The sequence below is a fragment of the Balaenoptera musculus genome, chromosome 20 (assembly GCF_009873245.2).
Source record: "Balaenoptera musculus isolate JJ_BM4_2016_0621 chromosome 20, mBalMus1.pri.v3, whole genome shotgun sequence".
NCBI lineage: Eukaryota > Metazoa > Chordata > Mammalia > Artiodactyla > Balaenopteridae > Balaenoptera > Balaenoptera musculus.
The window spans coordinates 22932757-22956473 of NC_045804.1; the positions used below are offsets into that span (position 1 = coordinate 22932757).

The 23717-nt window shown below is 50.5% G+C and overlaps 1 protein-coding gene across 2 annotated transcripts; it reads right to left on the reverse strand.

Moving 5' to 3' along the window:
* Nucleotides 1-669: 669 nt before the first annotated feature.
* On the reverse strand, nt 670-22198 carry KIF18B (kinesin family member 18B). 2 transcript variants are annotated; one of them, XM_036835457.1, is made up of 16 exons: nt 22078-22198; nt 11731-12057; nt 10661-10818; nt 10220-10324; nt 9902-10012; nt 9623-9820; nt 9131-9307; nt 8455-8529; nt 8212-8312; nt 7633-7819; nt 7143-7270; nt 3894-4099; nt 3116-3641; nt 2080-2169; nt 1482-1567; nt 670-1135 (listed from the first exon to the last, which is right to left on the reverse strand). In XM_036835457.1, the coding sequence occupies exons 2-16, from the start codon at nt 12047-12049 to the stop codon at nt 1029-1031; spliced, it is 2574 nt and encodes an 857-aa protein (XP_036691352.1). In that variant the 5' UTR covers nt 12050-12057; nt 22078-22198; the 3' UTR covers nt 670-1028. The 2 variants fall into 2 exon arrangements, with proteins under 2 accessions (XP_036691352.1, XP_036691353.1); XM_036835458.1 differs by lacking the exons at nt 670-1135; nt 1482-1567; nt 2080-2169 and having other exon boundaries at nt 3409-3660.
* Between the last annotated feature and the right edge of the window lie 1519 nt (nt 22199-23717).

Below are 23717 nucleotides of genomic sequence, written 5' to 3' on the forward strand. Positions count from 1 at the left end.
GTGGAGGCTCAGCCTGGAGCCTTGTAAGACCTGGGGACCACTAAGACGCTCTCTCTGACGACAGGACTCCTGGCAACCCACACCCAGGCTGTAGGAGGATGGACCAGGCCTCCAGGGGTGATAGCTTCTTCACCCGCTAAGGAGCAGGGGCCCTTAGCAGAAGGTGGGGCTGCGGAGTAAGGGACAGGGCCCACCTGTAAGGATGGAGGAGGAGGCAGAGGGGGGATGTTTTTTATACTCAGAAGTTTCTTGAAGAGGAGGAAGGGGTTGCTATCCTACCTAGGTGTACAGAGAGAAACACACACCAAGGATGGAGATGGTTTATTAATCATTATAATAAAAAAAACTATATCTATACATGTGTATATATATATATATGCAGAACTAAAGGATCAGAGGATGTAAACCCAAGTATTAACAGCTCTTATGTCTAGATGGTAGCATTAAGGTTTATACTTCTTCTTACACGGAGTGTGTATCCTGTTTACAATAGGGTAAAAACGATAAACCCTCTTCATTTGGAAATCAAGGCACCACCATCATCTGCATCATCGTCAGGACTGTGGCATGGGGTTGGGGCTCTTGCTCCAGGCTGGGGGGATGGGGCTGAAGACGCCTTCCTCTCAAAGCCAGGAAGAGCCAAGCTGGGACTCCCTCATGCCCCCATCCCATGCTCACCCCTCCTCAACTGCACAGCGGGCATCACTGTGCAGAGCCCTGTGTTAGATGGCGGGTGGGCAGCAAAGCCCCCAAAAGCCACCTTCCTGCATGGAGGGTGTTATAAACTAGGGGGGAATGATGGCAGCACCCTTTAAAATAGCAATATGTTAAAACTCACAAATGAATAAATACACGCTGAGAAGCTGAGTGTAACAAGAGGTTAATGAGGAGGGCGAGTAGCAGAATGAACGTCTGGGGGAGGACTGTTAATAAAGGAAGAGGGTGTTGGCATTAATTGCTCCGAGCCGAGGAAGGCAGGTCAGGGCTCCTGGTGCAGGCGGCTCCAGGGACCAAGAGGGGCCGGGCGGTCAGGACACCTTGGCGGAGCAGCTCCCAGCTGACAGCGCTCCCCCAACCCCCAACAGTTCCTTCTGGCTCCTCTGGTTGCCAGGGGAGTGGGGACTGGAGGGGGGCTCTGCAGGCCGGTTAGATGAGGGGAGGCAGGGAGGAAGGAGAAAAGTGAGGCTGTATCCCACCGTTCCCTTCCCCCACCCCATCCCCCATCTCTCTCACCAGGGTCCCTGAGGTGCTCGGAAGTACCCCATGCCCTCCTCTCGCCTGTCCCTGCCTACATTTTTTTTTTTTTTTTTTTTTGGCGGCTTGCGGGATCTTAGTTCCCTGACCAGGGATTGAACCTGGGCCACCACAGTGAACGCGCCGAGTCTTAACCACTGGACCGCCAGGGAATTCCCTCCCCTCCTACTTCTTGTCCCCATCTGCCACTGTGACCCAGAGCATCCCTGCCCCCAAATGCCAGTCACCTGGGATTGCCAGGGGCCCAGCTGGCCTCTTCAAGGTGCTGCTGGGGAGGCGGGCGATGCGGCTGTGGCCGCGGGAGATGGAGGAACTGCGGGAGGGAAGGAAGGAAGAAGGGGGGAAGGTCACGGCCAAGCCTCTGGACTACGGGGGGTGGTGGGGGGTGGTGGGGGGGGAGGGTAAGAGCTAGACACCGAGCCTTGGGAGCAGGGGGAGGCTGAGCACCAGTAGGAAGTCCCAAGGCCAGACCTGAGGGTGGGAGAGGCAGCAGAGGGAAGGGGAGCTGAGTGGGGTTTGGGAGGGAAGTAGAGGTGAGGGGGTGGGTAGTCCACTCCCTGGATTACCCAGTGAACACTGAATGTCCCCCTCATGGAGAGAGGGTCTGTGGCCTTTACCAAAGGAGGGAGAGACATCTCTAATATAATCCTGTAATAGTAAGAACCCAGGGAACCTCAGACAACCAGACGCTGGTCCTGCTCACAAGACCCCCTGCTACTGGCCCCAAGGGGTCTAGAGACACACGCAGTGCCTGTAGTTGGCCCGGGCGTCCGCTGCCCTGGTGACGGCTCCTCTTTTCCTCCTCCCACACCTCCCCATCCTCACCTCACAACGCGTCTCTTCTTGCGAGCTGAGGTCCCAGGGAAGGAAGTTGCCGGCTCGGGGCCCTTCATGGTGAACAGGTGCCTGGGTCCGCTGGGGAGGGAGGAGGATGAAGGTGGCACATCAGGAGGGAACCAGAAAAGGGTGCCAGCACCTCCCGCTCCGGCGCCCGGCTTGCGGGGCAGGGAGGTTAGACACGATGACCGCTGAGGTTTCTTCCTCCTAAGAGGTGGACTCCTCTCCCTGCCTCACTCGGCCCGGGCTGACAGCTGAGTGACAGGCCTGCTCTGGGAGAACATCCAGGTGTCAGTTTCTGGCACGTCTGGGGAACTGGAGTTCAGACAGTTTCACCCTTCCACCTGCCTGGCTCTGAGCCTGATCCTGAGAGGGGGTTCGGGCTGTGGGAGAGGTGGGGGGAGCAGTGGGCAGCCTGCCACCCTCGGCCTCCCGAGTCCAGGTCAGTCTGCTGCTTGTTCGCGGCCTTGGACTGTCCTGAGCTGGTTGCTGCTGCCCCTCCCTGCCACGCGGGAAGAAGCCGAGGGTGAGAGCATCTTCCCACTGAAAAATGCTGAATAAAGTTTTCTCAGGATGCCCTTCCCAGTCCCAGATGCTGGGCTGGAGGGTAAAGTCTGGGGTGGAAGTGGTAGAAACAGGTATTTCTCAGTGGGATACAGAACTCAGACCAGGCCCAAGTGATGGGGCCCAAGGAACAGAGTGGGCTGGGCACCCCATGTTAGTTCCTCCTCCCTGCTGACCCTCCCTATAGGGGGCGCCTGTGAGCTACTCATGGGCATGTCACAAACCAGCACAGAGCTGGTGGCTTTGAAGTGTAGATGGACAAGGCAGGGCCTGGAGAGAAGCAGCGCCTCCAAAGAAACGGCACGTTCTGCTCTCCTGGGCCTGGATGCTGGTCAGACCAAAGGGAAAGAGATGCAGTGTCCCAACATCAAGAGCGTGCTGTCTTCCGTTCCCCTGGGCAGCACCTCTGTCCCTTGCTGACCCCTGACCACCCTGCTGGGAGGGCAGAAGGGAGACCCACCTGGGGATGAAGGGCTGATCCAGCCTGTTCAACTCCTGGGGGACATTGTCCCAGCCAATGCATTCGTGGAAGCCCAGCTTTGAGGGGGTCTCCTCAGAGAGATCAAAGGTGGCGTTGAGGTCCCGTGCAGGCAAGGCCAGAGGGGTGGAGCAGTTCTGCAGAGCGGAAGGGCCCAGGGGCACCCGGCTTTTGATGACTGTGGCTGGGCAGAAGTGAGGGGAATGGCAGGGGGAGGAGGCCCGTCCCCCCGTGGGGGTGATGGGCCCACACGGAAGCCGAGCCTCAGGCGGGGTCCCCTTCCTCAGGCAGGGCAAGAGGGACTGGCGCTGGCGTTTGGTCCCGGGCTTCGGGCCTGGGGGGCTGTCTGGCTCCAAGGGGCTCGGTCTCCTCCTTTTCTTCCCTGTGGGCCGTCGGGATGCCTGAGCTGAGGTGCGGTCAGGCCTGGGTGGGACCCCGAGAGCGTGTATGAGGCCACTCAGTTGCCTTGCCATGGTCCGGGTCACAGGGCCGGAGTATCCTGGAGACTCTGGGCAGAGAGGAGGGTGCTGAGGGGAGATCAGGGATTGGCCAGAAGGAAGGAGAATTTGTAGAATTTGGGGAGAGAGACACGGGACAGGCAGGAGCCCCTGACTCCTCGGGTCTGCGTGACCCCTGGGGCCTCTCTGTGCAGAAGTCCATGATCCTAGGGGTCCAGTCTCTGACCGAACCATAACCCAGCACCCGGGGCCCCAGCCACCCCTTGGCACCAGAAGACAGGCCGAGCAGGGCTGAGACTCACTTGACTCTGAACGTAGCTCCTGAGCCAGAGGTGACCCCCTGGCCGGGCCAGGCTCCCCGGTGGCCTCTGCTCCAGGCTCAGTGTTTTCCTCTTGTACCAGCTGCTGCAGCATCTCGAATTCTGCGATCATGTCAGGGGTCAGGAGGTTGGCTGCTTGGAGCAGGGAATACTGGCGCTGGGCCAGGCACAGCACCCTCAGAGCCAACCTGGAACAGAGGGAAGGGGATCCCCACCCCGCCTCAGATCTGCCCGGAGGACCCAGCCCCAGGGCTCCAGGTGTGGTGCGCAGCACACGTGCACTGGCCCTCCCGGACTGCCTGGCCGGCTTCATCACCCTTCCAGCCGTGCTGAAGACCAAGGCTGGCGGAGATGACGCCGGTAATGGTGGGCGGCTTCACCCACTCAACATGTCCCCTGACAAAGACAGTACTTGGGAAGTAGGGAAAGGGCACTAAGTGGCCTTGGACTCGGAAGGTCTGAGTTTCCTCTGAGCTCTGCCACCTACAAGTGCTGTGATCTTAAGTCCATTTCCCAGAGGGGCAATGGGAGGTAGCAGAGAAGAGCCAGGCTCAAGTCAGACTAACAGCTCAAAACCCGGCTCCAACAAGTCCCAGCTGCGTGACCCTGGATCACCTCTTACCCTCAGTGTCCACATCCCTAAAATGAGGTCAACACACACAGCCACCTCACAGGGTTGCTGGGGAGATGAAATAGGTTATTTTATTTAAAAAATTTTTGGCAGTGCCCAGCAGATTGCCGGATCCTAGTTCCCTGACCAGGGATTGAACCCGGGCCCTCAGTAATGAAAGCACAGAGTCCCAACCACTGGATTGCCAGGGAATTCCCCTAATGGGTTATCTTAGATATAAAGTGTTTAAAGAGTACTTGGCACATACCCAGCACTATAAGGTTAGTTAACTGTTGTTTTCTATAATAGTAATAATAATAATGCCATCTACCTTGTTAGGATAATAAGAGATTAAATAAGATAGGCCATGTTGATCTTGGTTCTGAGGAGACCCTCAAAAATGCATTCAGTCTGCTCTTTCTATTTAGTGATTGGGATCCTGAAAGAGTATGTGTGTATTAACACATACTTCACATGCACTGAGGGGCTATTTAAAGGAAATTACGAAGGACACCCCTGGTGGCGCAGTGGTTAAGAATCTGCCTGCCAATGCAGGGGGCACGGGTTTGATCCCTGGTCTGGGAAGATCCCACATGCCGCAGAGCAACTAAGCCCGTGTGCCACAACTACTGAGCCTGTGCTCTAGAGCCTGTGAGCCACAACTATTGAGCCTGCGTGCCACAACTACTGAAGCCCGCGCACCTAGAGCCCGTGCTCCACAACAAGAGAAGCCACCGCAACGAGAAGCCCGCGCACCGCAATGAAGAGTAGCTCCCGCTCGCTGCAACTAGAGAAAGCCCGCGCGCAGCAACGAAGACCCAGTGCAGTCAAAAATAAACAAATAAATAAATTTATTTTTAAAAATATATATGTAAAAAATAAAATAAAGGAAATTACGAGGGTAATGTGATTATTGATGTTGTAAATTTAGATTCTAAGAAAGCAAATTTTCCTTCTGTGAGGCACACCCATGATAAAAGGATAAACAGTTTTCTCGGTGGGGATTATTCATGGCCAGTCATTTATCCCTGGGTAGCATTTACCTGCCTGGACATCTCTGAGCCCCCTCCTGTGTCCTCAGTGTGTGCTCAGGGAACCCAAACTCATTTTATAAAGCAGCCTCAAGGCCTTTTTGAAAGAAGGCAGGATATAAATTTAAAAGGACACAGCAGAAACTCATTCTGTATCTGCCTGAGCCACACATTATATGAAAATTAGACTGAGAAAAGTGGGAGTCTGGGGAGAAAACCACTGGCCTGGATGTCAGATGACCCAGGTCTGGTCCCGTCCCTCTTGCCATGTAGCCCCCGCAGACGGGGGAGTCGGTCTATATCATGGGTTTTCAATTCAGGTTTCAAGAAGCCCATCAGAGGACATTTTTAATGGAACAGCTCTGCTTTATCTGTTCTACATATTAGACCTCAGCATAAGATTTCAATTGAAGACAGGGCTTTGCGGTTAAAAAAAAATTCTGAAAAACCACTGAACTGGAAAATCTAAAATCTACTCAGTGCCCTGGTGGTCTAAGATTCTAAATTCTAAGGCCAAAGCAAAATTATTTTCGATTATCTGCATGGAGAAGATCTAGAATGTTCTGCAGCCCCTGATACTTGGGGTGTTCCATCACAGTTTATAAGTATCTATTATTAACTCTAAGAAGTAAGGAAAACAAGGACCATGATGCCCAAATCGCAGCCAAGTTTGAAGCAACTTGTCAGAAACCACAAAATCAGAGGCAAAGCAGAAATGAGAACCCTGGTGTCCTAGCAACACGGGACTCCAGGCAGAGAGACCCTGAGTCATCAGTGGGAGTCCATGGTCGTTCCCTGGGGGCCAAGGGGACATCCCGCCAGTGCATCCCTGCCACTCCAGGGCCCCGGGGAGTCGGCAGCAGGAGACAGATAATGAGCCGCTGATTATTCAGGCTGCAGCATTTTTTGCTGAGTCGGGAACAGGTACTCCCCAACAAGAAATAAAATTAAACAGGCCCTTCTGTCCAGAAGCTTTAAATACACTGCTTAGCGTGAAGCGTGCTGGGGAGGGAGGTGTAGGGTTGGCAGCAGCAAAGCTAAGTGGCAGGGGATTTATGTTCTGGGGGCACCTCTCTATTAAGCACGGAAAGAATGGCCCAAAAGCCATTTCTCTTTGGGTTTGTGTTTACTTCAGAGGAGAAGAGCAGCAGTCAATCTGTTGATGAAGACACATGACGAACACCTGACTCAGGAAAGCTGTCCCTTGCTCAGCTGCTGCCCAGCTTCTCCCGGCAGCTGTCTCCTTGCTGAGCACAGGCAGCTTGGCCTTCAGACTGGAAAGCAAAGCACTAGCCCAGGCAGCCCTGCCCTAGCTCGGTGTTTGCCAGCTGTCTGGATGGAATTTGGTGTTTTGCTTCCCTCCTGTTGGGCTGCCGGCTACGCGGAGTAATAAATAGAGAGGATGCTACGTAAACAGAGTAGGTGATAATATCAAATTGTTGACAGCAGGTAAGGGACAATATTGATGAGAAAAGACTTGCCTCTTTAACTAGAGCAGAAACAGAGCTTTTGTGATGTACTTAGCGCCAACTCCCACCCCAGGAGGCCTGGAACCCATCACCTCCCGCCTCGGAGCAAGAAGATACCTACTGCTTAGAACGGTCCCTGCCCAGGTTCTGTGGTGGGAGGTGGTCCACGACTGGCTTGGGCTGCAGGGTCAGGTCGGGGGAGCCGGGCAATGGGTGTTTGAGGTTCTGTGCTGGCACCTGGATTGGAACCTAGAGAGGAAGAGAGTCACAGGTCGAGGGCCCAGGAGGGCCTCCCTCGCTTTACGTGAGCAGCTCCTACAACCCGTCCCTCCTCCAAGAGTGGGAATGACAGCTCCTGGAACGACCAGGTCCTGGTAGGGTCTTTTTCTCTCCCAGTCCCCGTGCTCCCTCCCTGCTCCCCTTCTGTTAACACTCAGCCTCCCCACTTCCAGACACACAGGATCTGACAGACTAGTTCTTCCTGCGCAGGATCTGAAAGCCTCCTAATGACTGAGGTGTAAGACATCCAGGTAGAGAAGCTGGGACTGAAGGGACCCTGTGAGTTGGGGGTGGGGCATTTCTTTCAATATTCCACCAGCTCCAAGTCTTACCTCCTCAGCCGGACCTTCGTCCTTGTCCTCTGGGGGCTGCTCCCTGTCTGAAGAGTTCCCTTCCACGACCTTCTCCACCTGGGCCTCTGTCCCCAGGCTCTCCTCTTGAAGGACTGCCGACCCTGGGTGTAGCTCTGGGGTGCAGGGCTGGCTGGGGAGGCGGGATGGCGAGGGGCAGCTGGGAAGGCTAAGGGGGAAAGGAGAGGTTTGAAAGGCGGGAAGCAGGGGCAGGTGGGAAAATCAGGGAGGGGGCAGGATCTCTGTGGCTCCAGGTCCATAAGGGGTGGATGCTTGGGTAACAAGAGGGCAGTAGCTGAGGGTGGGAGAAGGAGTCAGGGATTTTCTGGTTTAGGAAACAATGACACCCGCCCCTTAAATGCACCTTCTTTTGAAGAGTAGATGCTGCTTATATAGGCTGGGGTGTGATTTACTCCTTTGACATAGACCATTCTAAGTGACAATCAGTGTGCCGGGCAGTGAGTAGGAACCCCTAACCCCAGATGCCAGAACAGAAGCGAGGAGTCCTAGCCCTCCAGAAGCTGGAGAAAGGATGGGGCACGTAGGGGCGGCAGAACTCACGGTTGATGTGGAGGGCCCGCTTTGGGGGACCGTGAGGAGTCCTGCTGCGGGGCCTGGGCTCCTGCCTCGTACACTCGGAGCTTCTCCCTCAGCGCGGCCACCTGGAACGAAGCAGCCCAGCCCCTCAGAGCCCCGGGTGAGCACAGGAGGCAAGGGGCAGGCAGAGCGCCCTGGCCGCGTGCCAGTGGTCCCGTCCTGCCCCCGAGCCGGGTGCCCTGCCAAGCTCCCCAGGCGGCTCCTCACCTCAGCCTGGAGCTGCTGGCAGATGGTGGCGTACTGGCTGATGTGACAGTCCAGGCTGATCACGTTGCTCTTCAGCTGAGATGGGGGCACAGGGGAGAGATCTGTTTGTTCATTCAAAGCCGCTTTCGGCAACCACTTCCAGCGGCCAGACGCCGCGCTAGGCACACCTCACTCACATTCCCGAGACTCACCCTCACGACTGAGGGAACCGGGAGGCCAGTGGCAAGAGGAGAGCTTGCCTTTGAACCCGAGACCCCGGCTCCCTGACCGATATGCTCTCCCCAGGCCAGGGGCTTTGCAGCAGTGGCTCCTGGAGCACCGGGGCTCCCTGGAGGAGGCGGGGGAAACCGGGCAACCCTGCTTTTATCTGTGTTATATGTTGTTTTGCCAAAAATATGGGCCTGCCGCTAAAAACAAGTCTGACAAAGATCACTGGCTGATACTCGGCCACTCCCTTCCGTTGCCTCCCTCTTGAGAAGATTCTGCCTCAATCATCCCAGTGCTGTGATATTTTAAGGATGAGGACTCTGTCACTTCTTCCCTCGGCCTTGCGGGAACGCTTGCTCCAGGTACCAGAGGAAGCCAGTGCGTCCTGTCCCCTCCTCCTCCCAGCCTGGGGGCTCCCCCGACACCCCTACACCCCCGCTCCAGGGTGGCCGTCCCAGCTGGCACGCACCGAGAGTTTGATCTCCTTGGCCCGGTCGGCATACTTGAGGGTGTTGTAAGTGTCCTCGTAGGCCAGGCTGGAGGGGCTGATGGCAGCGATCATCACCGTACGGCAGTTGCCCCCGATGGAGTCCTTGAGTAGGCGGGTCAGCTTGCTGTCCCGGTAGGGCACGTGAGACTTGCGGCCCTGGGGACAGTGGGTGGGCGTGGAGTGAGTGTCTGGACTACACAGACCCAGGCTAGACTCGGTAGCCTTTGCTTTTTTTTGTTTGTTTGCTTGTTTTGTTTTTGTTTTTTTGACCCCGCTGCTGGGCTTACAGGATCTTAGTTCTCTGACCAGGGATTGAACCCGGGCCACTGGAGTGAAAGCACCGAGTCCTAACCGCTGGACCACCAGGAAATTTAGACTTGATAGCTTTTGGCCCAGGGCTGGAGGGAGGGCCCCTTGGCTCGGGCACTGGGTCGCTGTCCCGGGGAGGAGCCTGGCTCTGTGCAGCTTTACCTTTGCGTCGGCCAGGGCGTTGAGGACGTTGATGAGGGCCAGCAGCGAACGGTTGATGCTGGCTCCCTCCCGCAGCCGCTCCCCCTTGGCGTGGGTGCTGGACGCCCGCTCCGAGCCAGCCAGGTCAATCAGGCTCATCTTGGCCACCCGAAGGGCCTGGGTCAGACCTGGGATCCGGTCCTGCTGCTTCACGAAGATCTGGGGGCAGATGGCAGGGGTGAGGGGGCACTGGGCACCAGGAGCTCCAGCTTCAGGCCCTGGCCTGTGACCCCTCCTCACCTGGAAGATGGCATGGGAGCGGGAGGACGTAGCGTTGACGTCAGTGGGGTGCTGCGTGCGGTTACGGTTCCCCCTGGTCAGCATCCCCAGCAGCTGCTCAGCTGAGGTCGGCTACAGAGGAGATGTGCAGGAAGGGGGCTGTGGTCTCCCCAGCGGGGACTTTTCCCCCAACAGAAGGGCTGCTCTTCAGGACCAATGTTACCCCCTTGCTATCACCACCACTGCCCCAACAGGATCCAGGACATCCCCAAACTGCCCGGTGAGGGGATTCCGGAGGACCAGTGGGGCTGCTCGTCCCACCTGAGCCCAGCCCCTTACCTGGTGGAAGGAAAGTCCTTGCACCACCACCCCCTTGTCGGGGTCCTCACGGATGGCAAGGGGCCCCTTGGGCTCTAGGAGGTCGTGGATCTGCTCATTGTACACCTGAGGAGAAAGGAAGCCAGGGAGAGACCTGAGGGAGAGGCTGCTTAAGAAGCCTCTCCCCTAGGGGCTGGGGAGAGCTGAGTTGCTGGGTCAGGGAAGCATGATGAGACACGCCGTGGTGAGTGGCACTTTGCTGGATGATGTCACATGGTGAGTAGGACAGGCGGGGTCAGTTCACATGCAGTCTCTCTTGGAGCTGTGTCCACCCTCTGGGCCCCCCTCTGCTCACTCCCTACCACCCTCTCCCCCTCCTGCTTACTCCACCCCACTCCCTCTTTAGGTGGTTGTGAGAATGAGGGATGGGGCCGCCCAGTCCTGGGGTGCAAACAGCCCTACCTCCTGGTAGCTGATGAGCACCTCGAGTCTCTTCTCCTCCCGGCAGGCCTCGAGCCTTCTGTACAGTTCCATGGTGGTCAGGTACATGATGCCGGGGTCCCCCTCTCTTCCCAGCATGGTGTGTGTCTTCCCGGCCCCAGTGGCCCCATAGGCAAACACTACAGAAGACAGAGTAGGGAGTAGGGTGGCGGCAGGGCCAGATCCACCTTCTCTAGGGGCTCCCCCAGTGCATTTCCATCCGGTCAGCACTTCCCTTCTCCCCGAGCCCCCCTCCTTCCTTCCACATGCGCGGTTCCACTGCTCCCTCCCACCCACCCACATCCCCTACGTTCCCAGCTGTTGAGTTCTCCGTGTCCATTCCTGGTGCCCCTGTAGGCTTGTGGATTTGAGGGCAAGGGGTCTCCACTATGGGTGGGAGCTTATCCTTTCCTCAGGGAAGCCTTCTCCAGCCTGGGTAGCTTCCTCTGTGGAAGGCCCACAATTCTTTCCCTCATACCACTTATCTTGGTTTTTGTTTTTTTTTTAATAAATCAGCATATTAGGGGATATTATTATTTATTTATTTATTTATTTTGGCTGTGTGGGGTCTTCGTTTCTGTGCGAGGGCTTTCTCTAGTTGCGGCAAGCGGGGGCCGCTCTTCATCGCGGTGCGCGGGCCTCTCACTATCGCGGCCTCTCTTGTTGCGGAGCACAGGCTCCAGACGCGCAGGCTCAGTAGTTGTGGCTCACGGGCCTAGTTGCTCCGCGGCATGTGGGATCTTCCCAGACCAGGGCTCGAACCTGTGTCCCCTGCATTGGCAGGCAGATTCTCAACCACTGCGCCACCAGGTAAGCCCCTTATCTTGGTTTTTAACCACACACTTGTGGGTGTGATTTTGTGATGTGTTTTCTCCCAGTTCTAGACTGTAAGCCTCGCGAATACAGGAACGCTGTCTGCCTGATCTGCTATTGTATCCCATGGCCCAGTGGAGTGGCCCACACACAGGAGAAGAATGAATGGGGGGCCCACAGAGAATGCACGGCCGGAGCCCTCCTCAACCAGTGCCCAGCAGAGGGGGAGACGGGCTCACCTGAGCAGTTGTAGCCCTGGAGGAAGCTGTCCAGGATGCTGTGGGTGGTGTGATGGAACACGTCCTGTTGGGTGGCCGCCTCACCAAAGACCCGGTCAAAGACAAACGTCAGGTCTTTGCCCTTCTTCTTGGGGCCATCATGGATGCTGCCCCATTTCAGGCCAAGGAAGCCCCCATCGGGCTCCTCAGGGTCAAACACCAGCACCCGTTCATCCACCACCTGAACCACAGGCCGCCGCTGACTCTCCAATTCCCTCGGGGTGGGGGGCCGCACCCGCACCACGACCTGCACCATGCTGTTTTCCACCGCCATCACCATGGCAACACCTGGGCGGAGACATGATGGATATGAGGACCAATCTGACCCAGGCCTGACCAGGTGCCCTCAGCCTAGCACTCAGGGGCCTTCTCCCACCTCCTCCTCAACAGCTCAGTTCCATTTTATACCTCAAGAGAATATTGATGCCAGCACCAATTACTGACAAATATCTTTCTCATCTGAAAGACCATCTTTGTCATATCCAATGACTGTATTTTTTTCGGAGGCCTATTCTGGGCTTTCTATTATGTTCCACTAATCTGTCTATTCCTGTGGCAGCACCACAGTTTCTACTCCATTCCTTTACAGTTGCTTCTTATCTAGCAAGGCAAGACACCCCTCCCAACCCCAGCTTTCTTTTTCATGATTCTCTTGGCTATTTTCAGTCATTTATTCTATTCGACTTTAAGAACATTTTATCAATTCCATCCCCATCCCAGAACCCCCCCCCAAAGAAAACCTATTGGGATTACAATCGGAATTATATTAAATTTACATATTTATTTTATATTAAATGTTTTCATACAAGAACATGGCTATTACCTTTCTATTTGTTCATGTATTTTTTATATCTTCAGATAGTTTCTATAATTGTCCTTTTAATACAATTCTTAAGTACTTTATTGCTCTTATGAATGGAACACCTTCCCTATCTCCAGGTGCTAATATGGAGAAACATGATTGATTAAAAAAAAAAAAATTATTTATTTGGTTGCGTTGGGTCTTAGTTGTGGCAGGCGGGCTCCTTACTTGGCTCCTTAGTTGTGGTATGCAAACTCTTAGTTGCAGCACCCATGTGGGATCTAGTTCCCGGACCAGGGATCGAATCCGGGCCCCCTGCATTGGGAGCGCAGAGCCTTAACCACTGAGCCACCAGGGAAGTCCTGAAACATGATTGATTTTTATATATTTGCCTTATACCCACCACCCTCAAACTCTCTTATTATTATTATTATTATTATTATTTGGCCGTGCCACGAGGCTTGTGGGATCTTAGTTCCCTCACCAGGGATTGAACATGGGCCCTCAGCAGTGAAAGTGCGTAGTCCTAACCACTGGACCACCAAGGAATTCCCTCAAACTCTCTTATTGACTCTAAGTGCTTTTTATTAGAGCTTATTGAGGTTTCTGAGTATACAATTATGTATCAGAAAATAATTTTTTTTACCTTTTCTTCTCCATACTTATACCAAATATTTCATATGTTGTCTACTGTATTCCCTAGAACTTCCAAAACAATGTTGAATGATAATAGGCATCTCTGTATTGTTTTTTTAAAATAAATAAATGTATTTATTTATTTATTTATTTTTGGCTGTGTTGGGTCTTTGTTGCTGTGCGTGGGCTTTCTCTAGTTGTAGCGAGCGAGGGGCTACTCTTTGTTGTGGTGCGTGGGCTTCTCACTGTGGTGGCTTCTCTTGTTGTGGAGCACGGGCTCTAGGCACGTGGGATCAGTAGTTGTGCCTTGCAGGCTCTAGAGCGCAGGCTCAGTAGTTGTGGCTCATGGGCTTAGTCGCTCCGCGGCATGTGGGATCTTCCTGGACTAGGGCTCGAACCCGTCTCCCCTGCATTGGCAGGCGGATTCTTAACCACTGCGCCACCAGGGAAGTCCCACTGTAGTGTTTTTGATCTTAAAGGAAATGGCTTTAGTGCTTCACTATTTATTTATTTATTTTTAAAATTTATTTTATTTATTTATTTATTTTTGGCTGTGTTGGGTCTTTGTTGCTGCGCACGGGCTTTCTCTAGTTGCGGCGAGCGGGGGCTACTCTTCGTTGCGGTGTGCGGGCTTCTCATTGCAGTGGCTTCTCTCATTGTGGAGCACAGGCTCTAGGCACGTGGGCTTCAGTAGTTGCGGCATGCGGGCTCAGTAGTTGTGGCTCACGGGCTCTAGACCACAGGCTCAGTAGTTGTGGCACACAAGCTTAGTTGCTCCACGGCATGTGGGATCTTCCCAGACCAGAGATCGAACCCGTGTCTCCTGCATTGGCAGGCGGATTCTCAACCACTGTGCCACTGGGGAAGCCCTGCTTCACTATTTAGATATTGATTTTGGACAAATAGTCATTATCATATTAGTAATTTCCTCTGTTCTTATTTTACTCAGAGTTGTTATCAGGAATGTCTTGAACTTTATCTAATGCTCTTGCAGCATCTTCTGATATGTTTACATGTTTTTTCTCCTTTATTTTGTTGATGTGGTAAATTATTTGATATTATTCTTGGCATCAAAGCAACCATGCATTCTTGAAGAAAAATCCTACTCTGGCCATACTGAAGTTTCCAATTTTCAAATGGTCAAATGTGTCAACCTTTTTTTTTATTGTTTTTATGTCATATTTAAGAAGACGTTCCTTCCCTAAAATAATAAACACTTTTCTTATATTTCTAATACTTTTCCTTTCTTACATTTAGATCTTTATCCAGATGGAATTTATTTTTGTGTGTGAATGATATGAGGATATTCCTAAATATCTTTTCTTTCCAAATGGCAGGCAACTATCTTAAGATCATTTATTAAATAGTGCATTCATTCTCCACTAATTTATTTATTTATAAAATTTTATTTATTTATTTATATTTATTTTTGGCTGCGTTGGGTCTTCGTTGCTGTGCGCGGGCTTTCTCTAGTTGTGGCGAGCGGGGGCTACTCTTCGTTGCGGTGCGCAGGCTTCTCATTGAGGTGGCTTCTCTTGTTGCGGAGCATGGGCTCTAGGCAAGCGGGCTTCAGTAGTTGTGGCACGTGGGCTCGTTAGTTGTGGCGCATGGGCTTAGTTGCTCTGCGGCATGTGGGATCTTCCTGGACCAGGGCTCGAACCCATGTCCCCTGCATTGGCAGGCGGATTCTTAACCACTGGGCCACCAGGGAAGTCCCCCCCACTAATTTAAATGCCACATTTAACATAACTAAATTCTCATATAAACATGAATTTGTTTTGTGAGTCTCCATTCTGATCTACTGAAATGTCTATTCCTTTTCCCATAACTCGTTGTAATTATTGTGGTTCTACAATATATCACCTTATTGTTCTTTTTCTTGGCTATTCTTGGGCATCTTGTCTTGTGCATGATTTTAGAATCAGCTTATGAAGCTGATTCTATGAAAAATCCTGCTAAGATTTTAATTGGGATTATTTTGAATTTATAGATTAATATGAGAATTGGCATCTTTACAGTATGAAGTCTTCCCATCTAGGAATATTGTATCTCTTTTCATTATTCACAACCTTATAATCTTCAGTAAAATTTTATTGTTTTCCTCACATGAGTTTTGTACATTTCTTCATAGGTTTATTACTAGTTACTGTATAGTCTTTGTTATATTGTAAATAAGCTCTTTTTAAAATTACATTTTCTAATTCATTTTGACAGAACATAGGAAAGCTACTGATTTCTGTATGCAGATCTTGTATCTGGCCACATTGTTGAACACCCTTATTAGTTCTAATAGATGGTCATTGATTCTCTTAGATTTTTCAATTAAATGATGATACAGTTTGCAAATAATAAGTTACTTTCTATTTTTAGCTCTTCTATATTTAGTTCCCCACCCTCCACTACCCATTAGGAATGGGTGCTAAATTTTATCAAATGCTTTTTTGGCACTTGCTGAGATGATCACACAGTGTTTCCTCTTTAGTGTGTTAATGTAGAGGGTGACATGGGTAGATTTCCTAATATTGCCCTGGTAGTAATCCCAAAAGCTTATTTACCTATTCTCTCTTGAATTCCCCTCAGACCTCTCTCGCCTTTCATTTCACCTTCAAGCCAGCCTACCAAAGGTAGAGATGGAATTTCTGGAATGCAGTAGTCACAGATATCTTGGAAAAGTTCAGCCCAAGTCTAGGGATATGTTAACAGGGGTAAGAAACAGGGGACTGTTCCTGGGGGATAGGAATAGATGAATGCTTTCCTAGGAAAGATGAGGTCCCACTGATGGGTCACAATTACCAGGGTCATTCAGCAAAGAAACATGGGATTTCTACCTAAAACTCCAGCAAACAACTCATTTTTTCCTTGGGGAATGAGGCAGAATTGAGTTGATTTCAAACTCCTGTCCTTCACCCCCAAACTTCTTAATTTCTTCCCCACACAAAACAAAGGAGAGATGTCGACCAATAATCATCTTTTTACTTGTGTGTAATTAATTCTATTCCTGTCCCAGCAATCAGCTCATCATAATAATAAACATAACAGGTAAGTGCCCACTCTGTCAGGGACTGTTCTAGGCGCCTTACACGTTTCACCTCCTTTCAACCCCATCACGACCCCACGTGATAGATACTATTATTATAATACTCATTTTTCAATGAGAAAATTGAGACAGAGAGGGTTAAGCAACTTGCCCAAGATCCCAGTGGTAGTAAGTGATGAATCCTGGTTCCAACCCAGGCAGTCTGACCATAGAGCCTGCTATACTGCCGTGTAATGACGTTATATATTACACCCTCATGATCACATTGTTGTAATAGTCCCTTATGTTTCTATAATAATTATAATCCCTTTTATGTAACTAGCATTATGTATGCTGCAAACGCTTTCGGATAAATAGACTAGACCTGATTTTCAACACTCAGAATTCCTGTCTCCCATCCTCGCAATCCCACCCCCAGGGAACCCCACTCTTTTTTTTTTGGCTGCGCCTCACAGCTTGCAGGATCCTAGTTCCCTGACCAGGGATCGAACCCCTCGGCCCTCGGCAGTGAAAGCATGGAGTCCTAACCACTGGACCGCCAGGGAATTCCCAGGAACCCCACTCTTGTGACCAGGAAAGTGAAGGCAGAGGGTGCCTGGTCCCACCATCTGAGCCTACACTGTATTAGCTGAGTTGGAGCTACAGAGCAGCTTAACATTCAAAGCAGGAAATTAAAAAGGGCACTGGCAGCGGAGTGCGCCTAACCTTTACAGTTCCCTCCTCTCCACCTCCTGAGGGCCAGTGAGGCCGACTGTTTGCCTAATGAGATGTTTTCCTTCTCCCTGAGACAGTGCTGAGGGTGTAGGATGGGAGGTGGGGGCGGGTAGGGTGACACTTGGCATGGCCGCAGTTAGGACACCTGGGTCCTGGTCTCTGCTTTGCCTCTGACTGGTGGGGAGGTCTTTCCACCAGCCACACCACGTTGATGTCACATTATCTCCCTTCGAGAGCCAGAGAGAACAGCTACCAATCTGCCCCTGCCCCAAGGGGATGGGAGATTAATGAGAGAACATTTGTCAAGTTTACTTTGATCCTCGGTTGGAAAGAGCTTTTCAGCCCAAAGTACAAGGGAGATGATTCTTTAATAAGATCTTCAGGGTTCTGAGCCAGCCACAGTCATGTCCTGTTTCTAACCTGGGGCAGCTCATTAAAACCCGGAGGCTAGTTCGCTGCGGAGCTGAGGCTGGGAAGCCAAGATTCAGTTGTTTTCAGGGTAGCCTCCTCTGCCCATCCTCATAGGGACAGAGAGAACAAGCCCAAGATGCTCAGAAGCCCCTGGAGAAGAATTTTTGAGGACTTGAGGGGGGTCTGCCTGCAGACATTGGGAGCTCAGAAGGCAGGGAAAGTGCCTAGCCCTTGGGTGTTGTACTTTTATATAGCGGTTGCTGTGGTCCCCTTCATTGCTCCTTCACAACAATCATACACTGTGTTTCTTGTCCTTAAGCTCCAAGAGAGCAGGACCCTCTTCTGATATAGTCTGTGCACCCCAGATGCCTAGGAGCCAGATCCAGCATGCAGTAGATGCTGTATAATATTTGTCCTATGAATGAATAGAGGCCAGAGAAAAGCAGTCTGAAGCCAAAAGCCTAAAAATAACTACAATTATAGCTAACATTTATTGAGCACTTACTTTGTGTCAGGCACTATGCTAAGTGCTTTACAAGTGTTTTGTTTATCTTTCACAGCAATCTCATTCTGCAGTTATTGATACATTTGTTACATCCCTACTCTGCAAAGGAAACTGAGGCTCAGGAAGGAAATTGTCTCATGGATGGTAAGTAGCAAGGCCAGAACTTGACTTTGTTCTGTCATCAGAGGCGCTACTCTTCATCCTAGCCTGCTCTGCCTTCTACCTGGGCTTTTGTAGCTCTTAATTCCCCTCACCTTAGTACCCACAGAAAAACGTCCAAAGATGGCTGTTTCTTTCTATGGGTGGTAGCAAAGAGGAAGGAGCTGTGTTCTTTTGTTTTATAAATAGACAATCATAAGGCTATAACTAATGATAGTTTTGTTTATCCCTTTCTAATCAATTTTATTTATTTTTCTTGTCTTACAGCTCTGGCTAGGACCTCAGGTACAATACTGAAAGCAGCAATAGTGAGCAATCTTGTCTCTTTCCTGCTTTCATTTTGCTCTTTGTTGGTTTAAGGAAATTTACCTCTATTTCTAGTTTACCACTGAAAAAAGTCATAAATGGTTATTGAATGCTATTTCTGTACCTAATGGGATATGTTTTCTCCTTTAATCTGTAAATGTGTAAATTGTATTAATAGATCTTCTATTGTTAAACTATTCTCACATTCCTGGGATAAACCCAATTTAGTCATAATGCATTTTTTAAAAATACATCACTGAAAAAAAAAAAAAATACATCACTGGCTTCTGATTGCTAGTATTTTATCTAAGATTTTTACAACTACATTTATAAAAGAGATTGGCTTGAAATTTTCTTTGCCTCACTTTTGGTATCACAAAATAGACTGGGGACTTCCCTGGCGGTCCAGTGGTTAAGACTCTGAGCTTCCACTGCAGGAGACACGGGTTCGATCCGTGGTCAGGGAACTAAGATCCTGCATGCTGAGTGGCACCCCGTCTCCCCCCCAGAAATAGACTGAAAATGTTTTCTTCCTTTCTTTCTTTTTTTTGGAAGAGTTTCTATAAGATTAGAATCATTTCAAATGCCTGTATATTTTTGGTGGGTTTTTTTGATGTGTGTGAAGGTAGATTTTTTTTAAAATTAATTAATTAATTAATTAATTATTTTTGGCTGTGTTGGGTCTTCGTTTCTGTGCGAGGGCTTTCTCTAGTTGCGGCAAGCGGGGGCCACTCTTCATCGCGGTGCACGGGCCTCTCACTATTGCGGCCTCTCTTGTTGCAGAGCACAGGCTCCAGACGTGCAGGCTCAGTAATCGTGGCTCACGGGCCCAGTTGCTCCGCGGCATGTGGGATCTTCCCAGACCAGGGCTCGAACTCGTGTCCCCTGCATTGGCAGGCAGATTCTCAACCACTGCGCCACCAGGGAAGCCCTGAAGGTAGATTTTAAACTAATTAAATTTCTTCAGTAGTCCTAGGTTTGTTAAAAATTTCCATAGCTTCTTTTTTTTTTAAATTTATTTATTTTATTTTATTTATTTTTGGCTGTGTTGGGTCTTCATTGCTGCTTGTGGGCTTTCTCTAGTTGCGGTGAGTGGGGGCTACTCTTTGTTGTGGTGCGCAGGCTTCTCATTGCGGTGGCTTCTCTTGTTGCGGAGCACGGGCTCTAGGCATACGGGTTTCAGTAGTTGTGGCACACGGGCTTAGTTGCTCCGTGGCATGTGGGACCTTCCCGGACCAGGGATCGAACCCGTGTCCCCTGCATTGGCAGGCGGATTCTTAACCACTGCACCACCAGGGAAGTCCCTTCCATAGCTTCTTGAATCAGTTTAGGTAAGTTGTTTTTCCTAGAAAACTGCCCAAAAGCATCATCAAAAAGATTTCCCATTGAAGTCTTTCTCTCTCTTTTAATCTTTCAGTAACCAAAGTTATGTCCCTATTTTCATTCCTAAGGTCATTTTTCCATGTTTCTTTTCTTTTTTTCTTAATATTACCAGAGGTCTGGCTTTTTTATTAGTCTTTTCAAAGATACAGCTTTTGGCTAAGTTAATCATCTCTATTATATAGGAAAATTCTATTTCATTAATTTTTGCTCTTAACTTCTTTTATTTTCTACACTTTAATTCTGTTGTTCTGTTCTATCTTATTAAAATTGAATATTTGCCTCACTTTCAGCTTGAAAAAATACATGTTCTAATGTAAGCCTTTAAGACTACAAATTTCCCTCTAAGTATTCTCTAACTGCATTCCCCACATTTTATAAATAGCATTTTCACTGTTTCATGCTAATTACATTTTAATTAGAATAATGATATCCTATTTGACTGAGTTATTTAAATGTTTTTTTTTTAAAAATTCAAATGTGGGTTTGTTTCTTTTTCTTCTGTATTTTAAACTTAATTGCTTGTGGAAATAGAATATGGTTTGTACAATACTCTGATAACTGTTTAGATTTGCTCTGTGGCCAGATAGAGACAATTTTTATTAAGATCTCTAAAAATATGCTACTGGCATACTTTTTTTTAAAAAAAAGGTATAAGGGCTTCCCTGGTGGCGCAGTGGTTGACAATCCGCCTGCCAATGCAGGGGACACGGGTTCGAGCCCTGGTCTGGGAAGATCCCACATGCCGCGGAGCAACTAGGCCGGTGAGCCACAATTACTGAGCCTGCGTGTCTGGAGCCTGTGCTCCGCAACAAGAGAGGCCGCGATAGTGAGAGGCCCGCGCACCGCGATGAAGAGTGGCCCCCACTCGCCGCAACTAGAGAAAGCCCTCGCACAGAAACAGAGACCCAACACAGCCATAAATAAATAAATAAATAAAATTAAAAAAAAAAAAGAAAAGGTATAAAATGGAGCTGGGTTGGTTAATATAAAACCAACAAATTGAGACACTTTAAAATCTCTCTCTGAGGGCTTCCCTGGTGGCACAGTGGTTGAGAATCTGCCTGCCAATGCAGGGCACACGGGTTCGAGCCCTGGTCTGGGAAGATCCCACATGCTGCGGAGCAACTGGGCCCGTGAGCCACAACTACTGAGCCTGCGCGTCTGGAACGTGTGCTCCGCAACAAGAGAGGCCGCGACAGTGAGAGGCCCGCGCACCGCGATGAAGAGTGGCCCCCGCTCGCCACAACTAGAGAAAGCCCTCGCACAGAAACAAAGACCTAACACAGCCAAATATAAATAAATAAATAAATAAATTTATTTAAAAAAAAAAAAATCTCTCTCTGATAGTGGGGGAATTCAATCATGAAATAGGCAGAGGACTGGATACTTTGGTAGTTGTTTGAAGCATGGACTGTGTGACTGGAGAGGAAAGAGAATAGTGATAAGACTGGAGAAAGCAGTGTAACATCCACAAGAAGCTCATACAGAAAAATTTTGTGGATGTTCTCTTCTTAGCTAGGCTTCACTTCTCTGTTTCTTAACCTGTAAAATGTAAATATTAGTGTCTATTCCATTGGGTTGTTGTGAGGATTAAATGAGTTAACTCAAACCTGGTAAGTGCTCAATAAATGTTAGCCATCATTATTAGAATTGATATGACATACTAGCATTTCGCCCCCTACCAGAAGAACCAACATCTGCAGTAAAATCCCCTATTTTCCTTGACACAGACCAGGCTTATCTTTCCCGTGTCACTTCAGTACCTTAAAGGGTCAAAGCTAAGAGGAAAGGCATCCTAGGAACAGTAGCAGAAGACCTGGTTTTCCGTCATGCAGATCTTCTTTCATTCTTTCCTTTATTCAATCAAATATTTACTGGGTGCTCCAGTAACTAAGTTACGGCCCCCGGCACAGTTCTGCAATCAGTTCTGCACAGATGTGCAGCGAGGGTCTTAGCTACTCCTTACAGATGTGCAGAGAGTCCCACGTCTCCAGTTCTAGTGCGCGGGAGGACCCAATTCTTCCTTACGTATGAGCAGGGGTACCTTTCCCAGAGCGGATGTACAGAGGGCTGGGCCCGGGTGCAGACTTGAGGGCCCAGTCTAGGTCCTGTACAAATAAGCAGAGGGTCCCGATCTCCCGTGCAGGTGTGGAAGGAAGGGCCTTCTCCCCGCACCTCCGCCCACCCTGTTCGGAAGGGACCGCCCGGGACCTGATGGGTCTTCACGCTGCACCTCCGTGTCCCGCACAAAAGAGGCCGGGCTCCGGCTTCTGCCGCCGTCAGCAGCTGGGTCCGCCCGTCCAGACCTGAGCGCAGGAGCCCGCGGGGCCGCCTCCGTCGTGGGCCAGCGCTTACCCTTCGTCGGTTCCACGCCGCTGGTGTCGCTCCTCGCTGCCGGGTCCCGCCGCAGCAGACAGGAAACCCTGACTACCGGAGAGCGCCGCCCCTCAAGCACCCGACCGGCGCCAACCCCCGGTCCGCGCGGAGTGTTCAAATTAGCCGTGTCGGCTCATCGGCGCTTGCCATTGGTCACCGCCCGGATGGCTGATTGGCTGTTTCCTAAGTAACAGTGTACTGCTCCGAGGTGGCGGGAGTTGTCAACAGTGCGCTTGCGCACTCCCCTTTCCTGCTTGCTGGAGGTTTGAGGCGGTGGCTCTGAGGCTGGAGCCACCAGACTGACCGGCAGAAACCAGTATGCGGTTGGGGTACGGAGGGGGAAGGGGGGGTTACGGCCTGTCTCAGTTGTCCCTGGGACTGAGTTCATCACCAAATGCAGCAACCAGACATCAAACACGTTTTCAAACCTGCTTTTTCTGTGGGCTAAGTCGGCATCCACTTACCCAAGAAGGGAGTTTCAGCCGCTCTCCAGGGTTTCTTCTCTTCCGCGACCATCCGAAGAATGAACTTCAAGCTTTGATGTGGAGAAACCGGTGGAGGCAGAGAATGGCACCTGCTTGGCTTTGACAGTGCCAGGAGTATCATGGACGGACTGTTGAATATGAGGGGCGACCCCTTAGGGCACCGCTGGGCAGCAGTGTCTCTATCCTCCACAGCGGTCTGCTGCTTGGATTCTGGTGGGCCACCGTCATGCTGATCCCCAACACCGGGGGTTGTGGACGTGGAAGAGAGAGCCTTGCCCTGGAATCGGAAAGTCTGATTCCAATCACTAGTGACTGTATCATTAATTAGTGCTGAGACTGTGGAAGTCACTTCTCCTCCCTGGGTGTCAGTTTCCTCATCTATAAAGTGGGGCAAATATCCTGCCCTTCCTAAGAGCATGGTTGGAAAACCCTCTTAACTTCCAGCATATGTAAGCTTTCTATGAGTCTGATTAGGATGAAACAGCAATGGCTGCCAGGAGTCAGTTGCTCACCACTTTCTAATGATCTGTCCCCACACTGGGACCATGAACAGGTCTGAGGCATGCAAGAAAGCAGGAGGCAAAGTTCCCTGGCTGGCCTGCCATCAAGATAGGAGTGTCACTATTTAATCCCTGGTTGATTTGACCCAAACTCCATTCACCTACCTGGACCTCTACCGCCCTCTATTCAGTGAGCTAGCACTGCTGGTTTGGCGAGAATAAAATGAGACAACCATGCAAAAATGCTGTTATTGTAAAGCTACCAGAAAACCAGGGTATTCTTGCCATCTCCACTACCCAGGAGAAATAAGCTGTTAAAGAATGGCTTCCAGGTTAGGGATCTCCTCCCCCTTCACAGGGATGTGCATTGTAACAGAGGTTTGGAGTGTGGTTGAAGGCTTGGGGTGCCCAGGAGACGAGGGGAATAGGAGCCTCTTGTGCCCTGTAAGCCAAGTCTTGCCCTGGTCCTATTCTGACTCTGACAATTACCTGGAGAAGGTGAGGTGAGTCACGGTGAGGCCAGGAGCAGAGGCTGGCCCTGCTATGGGCAGTGGAAAGGGGACATTTACTTGCTTGATCATTTGGGGCAAGTCACTTAGCCTCTCAGAGCCTCAGTTTCTGCAGTTATAAAAAA

What these genes read in the sequence shown, in the direction of transcription:
- KIF18B (XM_036835457.1), bottom strand. Translation starts at nt 12,049, where the DNA reads ATGGTGATGGCGGTGGAAAACAGCATGGTGCAGGTCGTGGTGCGGGTG. An exon ending in GGCAGGGACCGTTCTAAGCA is followed by an intron (nt 4,100 to 7,142) that starts GTAGGTATCTTC and finishes CCTCTGTTCCAG; the next exon opens with GTTGGCTCTGAGGGTGCTGT. An exon ending in TGGGCCCCTGGCAATCCCAG is followed by an intron (nt 1,136 to 1,481) that starts GTGACTGGCATT and finishes ACCGGCCTGCAG; the next exon opens with AGCCCCCCTCCAGTCCCCAC.